The sequence below is a fragment of the Mesitornis unicolor genome, unplaced genomic scaffold (genome assembly GCF_000695765.1).
Source record: "Mesitornis unicolor isolate BGI_N332 unplaced genomic scaffold, ASM69576v1 scaffold7700, whole genome shotgun sequence".
Classification (NCBI taxonomy): domain Eukaryota; kingdom Metazoa; phylum Chordata; class Aves; order Mesitornithiformes; family Mesitornithidae; genus Mesitornis; species Mesitornis unicolor.
Genome location: NW_010156222.1, coordinates 91,807 through 102,826, shown reverse-complemented (window position 1 = coordinate 102,826; position 11,020 = coordinate 91,807). Strand labels below are relative to the sequence as shown.

The following is an 11,020-nucleotide window of genomic DNA, read 5'->3' as shown; positions in this document are numbered from 1 at the left end:
TTTTAAGGTATCTGGAAAAATCCAGGTCTGCTGGAGGCAACACAGTTCATCCTTAGTGAGCCTGGTAGGCATTAGGCTCTGAGGTCCTAGGATAGCTTTGGAAGTGGGTAAGAAGGAACTATAAACCTGTCTGTGCTGTCCCTTGCTGGGTCAGACTGGAGATGGAAATCATGGCCAGCTGTCTGGAGACACAAGGCACAGCTGAGTGCCCCTGTCTGCTGCTTCCAGGTTCTTCATTCTGGAACTACTTGAGAAACAAAACCAGCAACTGAGTCGTTAAAGCAAAAATTCTTAAAGAGCCTTTGCAGGTCCCATGCAGGAAGGGTATGTGTTGAGGGGCAGAGAGGGGAACTCAGGGTAGAGTCGCTTTTAATGCGTCCTCTGTCTCTGGCCCATTTTCTGTCTTGGTAGCAATACTGTAGTAGTAGGAGCGGATCATGTTTTCCACAGGAATAAATCCTGGACGTTCTTCCCATCTGCAAGGGTAGAAAGGAACAAATAGAGTCAAGAGAAGGCATAAAAGTGGACTGATGCAATGAGAAGATACCAAGCACAGAAGAACTTGGGACAGAACAGCAGCCCAGTTGTACCAGGGCTTAGGAGGGCAGCCGAGATTTCTCTGGGATGGAGAGGGGCAAAGGCACAGAGGATCTGACATCTTCCAAGGTTGGTACAGGCAAATGGAGGGGTATGATAATAAAGAAATAGGTGCATCATTTGTCATGGACTGGGGAATAAGACCAAGGCAGGAGACACCATTCACTTTGTGTTGTCACCATCTAGACAGCGTGTGCTGATCTGATAGATCTGCTGCCCAGCAAAGAGCTGAGCTACTGCAAGCCTCACCTGTAGGTCCAGCACTGCTGCATGAGGGCATACATCTCTGCCGGGCAGTCCGTGGGGCAGTCCATGCGCTTCCCTTGCTCTATGAAGCTGATGACCTCTGGGCCTTTCATTTTCTAGGATAGGAGCAAGTGGAAAAATGCTTTAATGTTTTCGGAGCTGGCAACAGGATTAGAAGAGACAGATTAAACCTGGGCCTAGGGTGATGCATTGGATCCATGCACCACACCCCTCGTGCAGTCAGTGTTTTCAACCCCAGCACCCAGCAGTGGTGTCTTGCGTTGTGGCCAGCCCGGCCTGCAGACCCCATCCCAAGCCTGAGCAGAGCAGTGGCTGAGCAACTGGGTTTTCGGCTCTGCAAGTGAGTAGAAGGATCAAAGAGAAGATCTGCTTGTATTCAAACCCAAATTAATTTGTTTTGTTTCCTGTTTCTTCTCCCCTAACTGAACAAAAAGCTGCAGGATCCAAACAATCTGATTTGTGCCTTACATAAAGTGGAAGTGAGCCTGACTCCTTTCCCCTCTGTTCAGCTGTGGAAAGAGCAACCACTCAAAGAAATAGGAATTGTAGATTCAGTGTGTGTCAGCTTGTCATAGAGTGGGAGACTGGACTGTGCATCCATCCATGATGGATCCAGCTCTGCCTCACCTTGTATGGTTTTTGCCCGTAGCTGAAGGCCTCCCACATGGTTATGCCGTAGCTCCATACATCACTCTTGCTAGAGAACTTGTGGTAGAGGATGCACTCTGGGGCGTACCATTTCAAAGGCCACTTTCCTGCTGTCCTGGCCTGTAGCAAAGCAAAGAGGAACAGTTCCACCTTGAGACAGGCTGCTCTGAGCTGAAGTGGAATTCCGCTTTGCTAAATATTTGTGTCATATGCAATCCCACACTGCTGAAAACATCCCCTTCCCCTGGGCTAGGAGCTCAAGGGCTAGGAGCTCAAGGTTCCAAGCCCTAAGCCCCAAATCCTAGCCCAGTCCCTGCTCAGCCATCCTTGGGGGCAGGATGCTGTCCCATGGTGCCATCTCCCACTGGTGCACACCATGGGGAAGATCAGCCCTGGCTCACTCTTTATCACCTCCTCTTCCTTGCTCTCTATTTACCTTGTAGTAGCTGTCATCAGCACCAAGAGCCTTGGAGAGTCCGAAGTCACTGATCTTGGCATAATGCTGGTTGACCAACAGTACATTTCTGGCTGCCAGGTCCCTGTGGACAAAGTTTTTTTCCTCCAAGTACTTCATCCCCATGGATACTTGGTGCATCAGCTCCACAATGTTGCTGACTGTAATCTCGTCTCTGGAGAAGATGAAAGGACAACTCAGTAATAAAGGATCTGCCATTACTCTGTACACCACAGTCATCTCCATGTTTTCTAGCTGCAAGGGAAAATGAACATGGACATCTCTGCTCCGGAAGCATCAGTCCCTTTTACCTCACGTGAAAAGTCATCTCTTTCTGCTGTTATCAGCTTCCCTCCTCCTACAAAGCCAGGGTCTCCTGGCAGAAGGGAGTTTGATGAGTGCAGAAAATCAGCCAGTCACATTTTACTCAGTACTCACTTCTTGGAAGCCAGGAACTTGTTGAGTGGCCCTCCAGAAGCCATCTCCATCACGAGCATCAAGGACTCTGCCTCGCAGACCCCAATCATGCGGACAATGTAGGGGTTGTCCAGCTGATGCATGATCTGGGCTTCCTTCATCATTTCATCCTTCACTGTTTTCTCATTGTTGCTTTTCAGCACCTTTATGGCCACATCGATCTGTTTCCTGCACAGGGCACAAGAGGAACACGCATGGGATGTACTAAACAGCAGCTGGACCCATGTATCACAGCCAGGAATGCAAACCACTTCTCATGTGGTACTGTTTGATCGCTCAAGAGCAGTCTCAGTATCTTGTTTTGGCTGAGCCCTGCACAACACTGGTGTCTCAAGCTCACTAGAAAGCCAAAAAAAGGGTCATCTCACCAGTTCAAGTGTAGGTCAGTATTTGCTATCCATAGATCTGAAGGTGCATCACCTCGCACACTGAGATCTGCATCATCATTGCCAAGGGGAAAACTCAGTCACGAAATGGGCAAAGGCCACCTTTGTGGACTCACAGACAACCAGTGACACAGCAAAGGGTCACACATCTCAGTCTCACTCCTGTGCCCTGACATGGACCAAGATGACCTTAGAAGCATGGACCTGCTCCTCTGAGTTCAGCAAATGCCTTCAGAAGTGCCAGTCTTATGCCACTTATGAGATTACACTCTCAGGGCAAAGAGGCTGAAAAATCCACAGAAACTCAGCACTGACCTTCCAGAGTATCTTTTATACCTCCACCCCATTATCATTTTGGGATCCCTCTAGCTAGAAACAGGACAGCTGGGTGCAGCCCTGAACTTAGCCTGGAGCACCCTCCTCTCTCTTCCTCAGCACCCTTCAGGGCAGCACTCACTTTTTCATCTTGTAGACTCCTTTCTTGACGCAGCCAAAGTTTCCTGCCCCCAGTTCCACTTCGTCAATCATCAGGTGGTCCCTCTTCAGGAAAAGCTTCTTATCCTTCAGTTCCTCAGGGTCACTGTACGGGCTCTCGTAGACACTGGTGTCCATGGGCAGCAGGCGTGACTTTCCTGCACCTTCAGGAAAGAGACAATTTTTTGCAGCTGTAAACAACATATCCTTCTCCATCTCTCCCTCTCTCACAAGTTGGGAAGGTTTTCTCCAATCCTGGGCATCTCCCTTTCACAACCCATGGCTCCCCTTAGTTATAGCTGCTGGAGGAACCAGAATGGGGAGAGGTGTCCACACATTAGACTATGCAGGACCAGGGCATGTGTATGACTTCACTCCACTGAAATACAACTGAATACACTGCGTGCTTGGTAGGCAGGAAGGAAACGGGGAATAGGGCATGGCTTGGTTTGCTGGGTACAGTGGGGAATGGGACAGGACTTGATTTACTGGGTGCTGGGTGTGGGCCAGAATTTTGCAATACTCTTGTCTCAGGGCCCAGGAGTGGCATGCTCTTGGGTGCCTTTTTAGAAAGGGGCTTTGTAGCACAGAAGGTGACACAGATGTGTCAGGTAACCCCCATGGCTCCTGTGGCATCCCGAGGTACTGTCTCCTCCTGTTTGGAGGAGAGGGCTTTCAAAGATGCTCACCTACAGGGTCTGGTGTGTAACCATCTGCATTGAGAGGCCCAAGATGTCTCTGGAAAAGAAACGGAGATAAAGTGGATAAAGCAGCCAGGGGAAACTGCTTCAGTTTGAAATGGGAGAGGAGAGGGACAGGGATCCCCAGCTTGTGACTCCTCTAAAAGGCCCTCAGGTGGGCACATGAAATTGGAGTGGGATCAAGCCAACCTTCCTCTTCCAGTCCTGACTGGCACAGCTGCACATCGGGGATCAGCCCTGGGGGGCTTCACTACCATGGAAACCAAATGCAGCATTACCTCCAGTAACCAGCCTGCGAGCTGCGTGGGGTGAGGGCTCCATGGTTACCCCAGCAGTGAGGGGCATGCACACAGGGATGCATTTTGCTCTCTGACCCCTCTGCTTGCCACACCCTGAAGTGAGAAGTCTGCTGTCATGGAGTGCCATCCCAGCCTAGGGGTCATCCCAACCAAGTCTCTGCAGCTTGTCTGGACACAGCGTAGGAAAGCCTGGAGGCATCTCAGCTTTCGGACAACCCATCTACCTGCCCAAAGAGTGGCCCCCATGAGCCTACATGGACACTGTATACACCCACTGTCCCAAAAGCAGACAGCAACAAAGTGGTATGGTACGTGTGATCAGCACAGCTCTGAACACCAGTGCTGCTTGCTGCAGAGTCACCACAACATGGGATCCCACCACAGACTGGGAAAGCTCTCTGAGAAGATGGATGAACGCTCAGGCCTTTATTTAGCATCTGGGATGGGCTGCTCATATGGCCCAAGCTGGCTGGTTTCAACACTGCTCAGAATTGGGAGCAGTGTCAGAGCGCAGACATATTCCGAGGCCAGGGACGCAGAGGGAGCACAAAGACCTGGCCAGTGGCCATCGGCCAGGAGAAAGGCTGAGCGTTCCCAGAATCCAACTGCGTCTTCCTCGCTCCTGCCTGGCAAGGAGGAAAGTGGGGAGAGGGCTCCCCAAGGACAGGCCCACATGTTGCAAGGAGTGCAGTATGAATGGAAACCATTTTCAGCTCTAATGGTAGCTGTGCCCAGCTATTCCTTATCCCCATCCAAGCTGGAAAGGGGACAACATTGCAGCTGGGCTTAATATATTCCATTCGAGCTATTGCCTTTTAGAGAAGAGAAGAGTTTGATCAGCAAGCTTGAAATGCAATAACATTAATCTACGGAGGTAGCAATAAACAGATTCTCCCCAGAACTTACACTCACAGAGGGGTGGGTTGGTGGAGCTGGTGCTGCAGATGCTGCGAATCAAGAGAGAGAAGTTGTTATTAAGGATCTGCCTATGCCCCAAGCTGGATCAGAGCAGTTGGATGCTGCGTGGATGCTTGGGTCTGATCCACTCCCCTGCAAAGGCCAGGTTCCACAGCTGTAGCCAGACAAGGTGTGGAAATGTGCCTGGATGTGGGCGTTATTCCCAGAGCAGCTCTCAGGGAGGTACAGGCCCACTGGAGGACCCTACACCTCCATCAGTCCCAGTGCAGAGAATGGCTGAGCTGTACCCCAGGCTCTGTCCCTTCTGTCTCTGAAGGGACATTTGTGATACTTGGGCCAGCACAAAGTGACCCATGGCTTTGAGCATTCAGCTCAAGAGATCTACCAGGAGCCAGACTTGAAGGACGTGTTGTTTCCTGCTGCCTAATAAGCAGGTCATTTTTAAGAAGCCGTCTGTTTGGCACCAGAAGCCCCTAATCTGTTTGAAGCACTGATTCCTCCATCTGCTCCTGTCTTGCTGGAGTCACCCTAGGCCATGTCTGAAGAGTGGCCACTTCTTCCTCGACTCTTTGCACAGAAGTCAAAAAGTGGAAAAGAAAGTGGCAACCTGCACACAACAGTTTCGCCAGTCCAGGAGCAGCATGGGGGACACACAGGAGGGATGAGCAGACAACGTGACTTGAGACTTGCCCAGGTTGCCAGAGGAGCAGAGACCTCTCCGTTACCTCACCACCAGAGGCTGACACAGTAAAGGAAATCTGGGCTGGTGCTGCTCAAACTGGCCCCACTCAGTGGTAAAATGGGAGACGCCGGCTCACCTGGCATGTTGGGGTTGGGGCAGGTTTCCCTCAGGTAGAAAATCAGCCCGTCTGGTTTGAGTTTTAGGTACTCCACCAACTAGGAAAGGAATTGGAGGAAAAAGAGATTAAAGTAATTATTTTTTTTCTGCAGGCAACTTGTGTGGCTTATGGTAATGATTTCTTTCAGATTTATGGCAGACAGGGACTCAACTCTTTCTTTCTCTCCTCTCCTATCCATGCGCTCAGGGATCTCCTAGAGCAAGTGCTTGCATACCCGAGTATAGAATCAGAATCACAGAAGCATTTGGTTGGAAAAAACCCTTAAGACCATCAAATCCAACCATAACCTGTCCACTACTAAACCATGTCTCTAAACCATATCTCTGGCATATCTGCCAGAGCTGGGAAGAACCTGGTAAATTAGATTAGGACCAAAAAAAATCTCCACTAGGAGAGCTGAATAGGGCATTTTCAGTGTGAAGTTGTTGTTGAAATAGACAGAGAGGTTTCTAAGTCATGTTGTGCCTGATAGAGCCTGAGAGGAACCTTTTCTTTTTCCAGAGGAACCCCAGGGTTAGCTCTGGGACCTGGAGCAGTTTTTCACTGCAAGGACAGTGGGGCTCTGACCCTGGCTGGAGAGGACCAGCCCAGCCTCTGGCCACCAGATCATAGGAGAGACGAGCCTTTCTCCTCCCCTCCCATATGGCTCAGATTTCATCTGCAATTGGGAGCCTGGCATGGTTCTGTTTCCATAAAAATGCCCCAAAGTCTTTGTTTTCGATCGAACTCAGAGTGAAAACAGTTCTGGTAATTTGAAAAATTCAGCAAAACAGAGTTACTGTCCCGCAGACAGCTCTGCCCAGGGGTAAGCGCTGGTATCTGTTCCCTGGAGCAGGTCTGAGGTGTGTGCCGTGAGGCAGAGCTGGGCTCTGCGGGGGCACATGACTCCCCAAGAGTGCCAAGAGCTGCTGGACCATTGTCACATTCACTAAAACCCCTGCCCACCCTCTGAGGGCTGCTGGGGCATTAAATCCATCTCTACTTCCCAATGCCCCCAGCTCTTAGGGGTGGGCAGTTGGATCTTCAGTCATGTAAAGATTTTGGCAGCTGGCTCAGGGCTGGTTCTGGCCTTCTCAACTCTTTATACAGAAGTCAAAAAGTGGAAAAGAAAGTGGCAACCTGCACGCAACAGTTTCACCAGTCCAGGAGCAGCATGGGGGACACACAGGAGGGATGAGCAACCTCATCAGGGCCTGCCGCAGGCAGAGGTCCCAGGTGCGGCGACTGAATGCATGATGGGGTGTAACTAATATAACCATCTCAAATATCCTGGCTTAAAGCTAGAAATTAAAAGCTTTAATCCTCTTGTTTCCTTGGAGAGACACCAGACCAGTGTAAGGCATGAAGGCATTGGTAAAGCCAGCACTATTTCTGAGCTGTTGCGATATCCCAGACAGGGATCTTCTTAGCTAGAGGTGCACAGAAATGAGGTGAGCTGGTAGACAGCCAGACCCAAGGAATGTGAGGGTTTTCTGGAAAAGGCTACAACCACCCACGTACAGTCTTAAAGCCTTTAAAGCTCTACATGGCCTTTCCTGTCCCTCAAGGCTTGGGCAGCTATAATAAGGGAAAAGTGCTTTGCTTTATTAGGACACAAGTGGTCAGCATCCCACAGTATGGTACCTGCCAGAGCGTGTCAAACTTGGTCCCCTCGGGGATGGAGTACTTGCCAGACTTGTCCTGGTCTATCCGATAGTGATAGACTGTTTTGCCATAGACGAGGGAGAGGGCGTAGGCACCATTTTCCTTCCTTTCTCTCAGCCTGGTAGGAAGAAGAACCATTAAGAGCAACTCTAGGTTTTGCCCTACATATTGTCATGGCTGCAGCAGTGGTGGGTCACTGGGTGGGCAGTTGGTAAGGTGTCCCTGCACTCTGGCATTGGAATTGCCACCTTCCTGACACCCCTCTGAGGGAGGGCCCTTCACCTTCAGTCTCTTGCCCCTCTCGTCCACCCTCTCCAGGTCATTCTTTCTTGCCCTAACTCATTCAGGAAATAAAGAAAGGAAGGGCTGTCTCACCTCAGCAGAGGTGCAGAGCAAATGTTTTCTTGTGTATTCTATTGGCCATACATTGTCTATGTGTCAGTGTTAAATGTTTTCACCCACTGAACCCTGTATCTCATCCATTGCATTAACAAGCAGACTTCATAGAGATATCAAAACATGAGAAACAAATAAAGCTCAAGACTGGATCTTCATGGAGGGCAGACACTGTCTGGACAGTAATAGGTTTGGGGTGTCAGACCTTGTCTTTGAAAGATCTGTAACCACAGCCTGACCATATTCAGCTAAACCTCTTCTCAGCAGCTGTCACATGAAAACAAATAATACAAGGTGGTCGAGGTGGGGAAGTGGCAAAAAGTACAGGGATCCCAGCATCTGCCAGGCTGTTGCCTACTCACAGGAATTTTCCATCAGGCTGTGCCCCAGAGTAGAGCCTCCTCTCAGCTTCATCCCGAGCAATGCTGCCATGGTACCAGGGCATCCTCTCATGGGCTGTGGTGGCAATGAGCTTCTCCACCTGGGGAGCCTGGCTTATGATGGCCTGTTCAAGTGCGTCCCCCTGGAAGAGGAAGAGAAATGAGACCTCCTGCCACTCTGCTGCTTTGCTGCATGGCTTCACCAGTTTATTTTGCACCTTTGGGGCAGATGGCACAGAAGACTTGGAAGGTCTCATAATTGAGGTGCCTATGAAGTGCCAGAGCAGAATGCTTTGCTTATGTGAATTGGTCCCATCCTCAAATCCAGCTGAAATCCATTTACTTGCTGGTGAGGGAAGAGAGAAGTCATTGTATTTGTATGGAGGACCTTGACATAAGGTTCACAGGGTGTCTTTCAACCTCGTATTCCTGGGAGAGCAGGACCTCTTCCTGGTGCCTCTGCCTTCCTGGCTGCTCTCTGTACCCAGACACTACAGCTTGTCAAGAGCAGTGCGGTCTGGAAATCATGTGGAAGACCCGAAATTCATGTTACTGGCCTCACACATTTTACAAACAACTGTAGTTTTTCGTTTGCCAGTAGGTGGCAATGTCCTTTGTGTTTTCTACCAGTGTCCACAGAGCAGCTTCAAGGAGAAACCCTGTAGATACCTCATTCTGTCAAGCACCTTTGGTCTAAAATAGGCCGAATTTAGAGATCTTTCATAGAGAGGCTCCATAAAGAGAATATCTGAGCCACCTTTCTGGGAGGACTTGGAAGTGTCTGAGCAGCTACTCTCGAGGTGACAGCAGGTAGATGGAAATTAATTATATGGCTGCCAGTGTGACCATTTACAGAGTTTTGCCTTATATATACACACACATATATATATAATATATTCCAGTCTGCAATAAAATACAGGGACCTGTCTGTAGCTATTTTTAAGTGTAAATAACAGACAGACCTGATCCAATACCCAGTACCTCAGTCTCACAGGCAAAACATCCACTGACTTCAAAAGGCGAGGAAAACCTGAGCAAGAATTTAAGTCTGGTTTCGTTATGTCTTCAGCACAATGCTATGGAGGCACAGGCACCTCACGTGGAAAGCGATGGTCCCGTGTGCTGTGGAGGACCGAATGGCACATGGGGAAATGCTTGGGGAAAGGGCAGAGAGCCTCAATGCCCTGCAGAGCAGACACAGCGCAAGCTGTTCAGAGGCAGAGTCTGAAGGCTTGGGAAGAACTTAGACCTGTTTCTGAAGAAGAAACTGGAAAAGGGAGAGATTTAAGACATGCCAGCAGCCTCGGAGCAGAAGGACCATGCTGTAAGAGGGGGGATGACAGTGACAGAGGAGGTCAGGAAGCAGAAGTAAGCCCTGGGGAGCACACCATGCACAGGCGCAGACCACAGTGTCAATGGCCAGTACCTCAAGTTTCCACGTCTGCCGGACATATTCGCGCACCATGTTGTCCCTCATGCTGTCAAAGACACCGGGCTGGGGCTCCACACCACTGGGGCGGTTGCAGGGCTTGCGGAGGGTGCAGCAGAGCCCGTCGGCATCCTTGGAGTAAAACTCACAGAGCTCCTCTGGCCCACAGTGCGCTTTTCCCCCAGCAATGGCGTAGGTACCGTTCATCTGGCGCTCAATGGCGTAATGGTAAAACTGGAGGTTGCAGACCATGGAGAGGACGTACCCACCTAGGCTGCGCAGGCATTGCCGCAGCAGGAACAGGCCATCTGACATCCCTGCCAGCTTCAGGTACTCCTCAGCTTCTGACCTGGGAATGCTGCCGTAGTAAAAGGGCAGGTGAGCGGCAGCATCTGGCATCTCTGGGTGCTTACCAGGACTGCTTGAGTCAGCTCACACGCTGCTGGTGCTCGATCTGGAAAAGAGAAGCAAAATTCTTCACTGACATGTAATTTTGCAAAAAGGTTTCATTGGGATTCGTGTTTATATGCCTAGAGGTTCCTCAGCTGGCTATCTGTAGGGTCATTTCAAACATCACACAGACAGTGGCAGTGGGAGCATTCATATTCCCAACCAGAGAATCCCACAGTGATCCCTCTACCCTGTCCTGAATGGAGCTAGAAAGTCTAAGTAAAAATCCATCTCATCTTGATTTAAAGATTTTAAGTAATAGAGAATGCACTGACTCCTACAGTGAAATGTTCCAATGGTTAATTACCTTCACCATTAAAAATGTGCTGCTTACATCCATCCCAAAGTTTTTAGCTTTGACTTCCTACCATTTTCTCTCCAGCCCTGTTCACAATAAAAGGAAATTATTTTTTCTCTCTGATTAAATTAGTTTTACCATGAGAGTCTGTAAGGTCAAAATCTTGAATGGAATGTGATTAAAGCATGAGGTGGATGTTAAATGTCCAATAAACATTTAGACACACAATTGCACCAAACACAGCAAAAAGAGAGAAAGATAAACTTAAGTGCTCTGGGCTGACATTGACCATCAGTTGACAGGAACAAGATGAAACCTTCCTCTAATCATCTCTTGAAAAAA

The 11,020-nt window shown here is 49.5% G+C and overlaps 1 protein-coding gene across 4 annotated transcripts; it reads right to left on the bottom strand.

Annotated features, from left to right (window-relative positions):
* Positions 1–331: 331 nt before the first annotated feature.
* On the bottom strand, positions 332–10,329 carry ZAP70 (zeta-chain (TCR) associated protein kinase 70kDa). 4 transcript variants are annotated; one of them, XM_010183664.1, is made up of 12 exons: positions 9,928–10,329; positions 8,484–8,644; positions 7,705–7,843; positions 6,010–6,118; positions 5,216–5,241; positions 3,993–4,041; positions 3,287–3,467; positions 2,405–2,611; positions 1,949–2,141; positions 1,492–1,632; positions 847–959; positions 332–476 (listed from the first exon to the last, which is right to left on the bottom strand). In XM_010183664.1, exons 1-12 carry the CDS (start codon positions 10,327–10,329, stop codon positions 353–355), a joined length of 1,845 nt encoding a protein of 614 aa, XP_010181966.1. In that variant the 3' UTR covers positions 332–352. The 4 variants fall into 4 exon arrangements, with proteins under 4 accessions (XP_010181966.1, XP_010182039.1, XP_010182113.1 ...); XM_010183737.1 differs by having other exon boundaries at positions 5,210–5,250; positions 6,040–6,118; XM_010183811.1 differs by having other exon boundaries at positions 3,287–3,461; positions 5,210–5,250; positions 6,040–6,118.
* Positions 10,330–11,020: the final 691 nt, after the last annotated feature.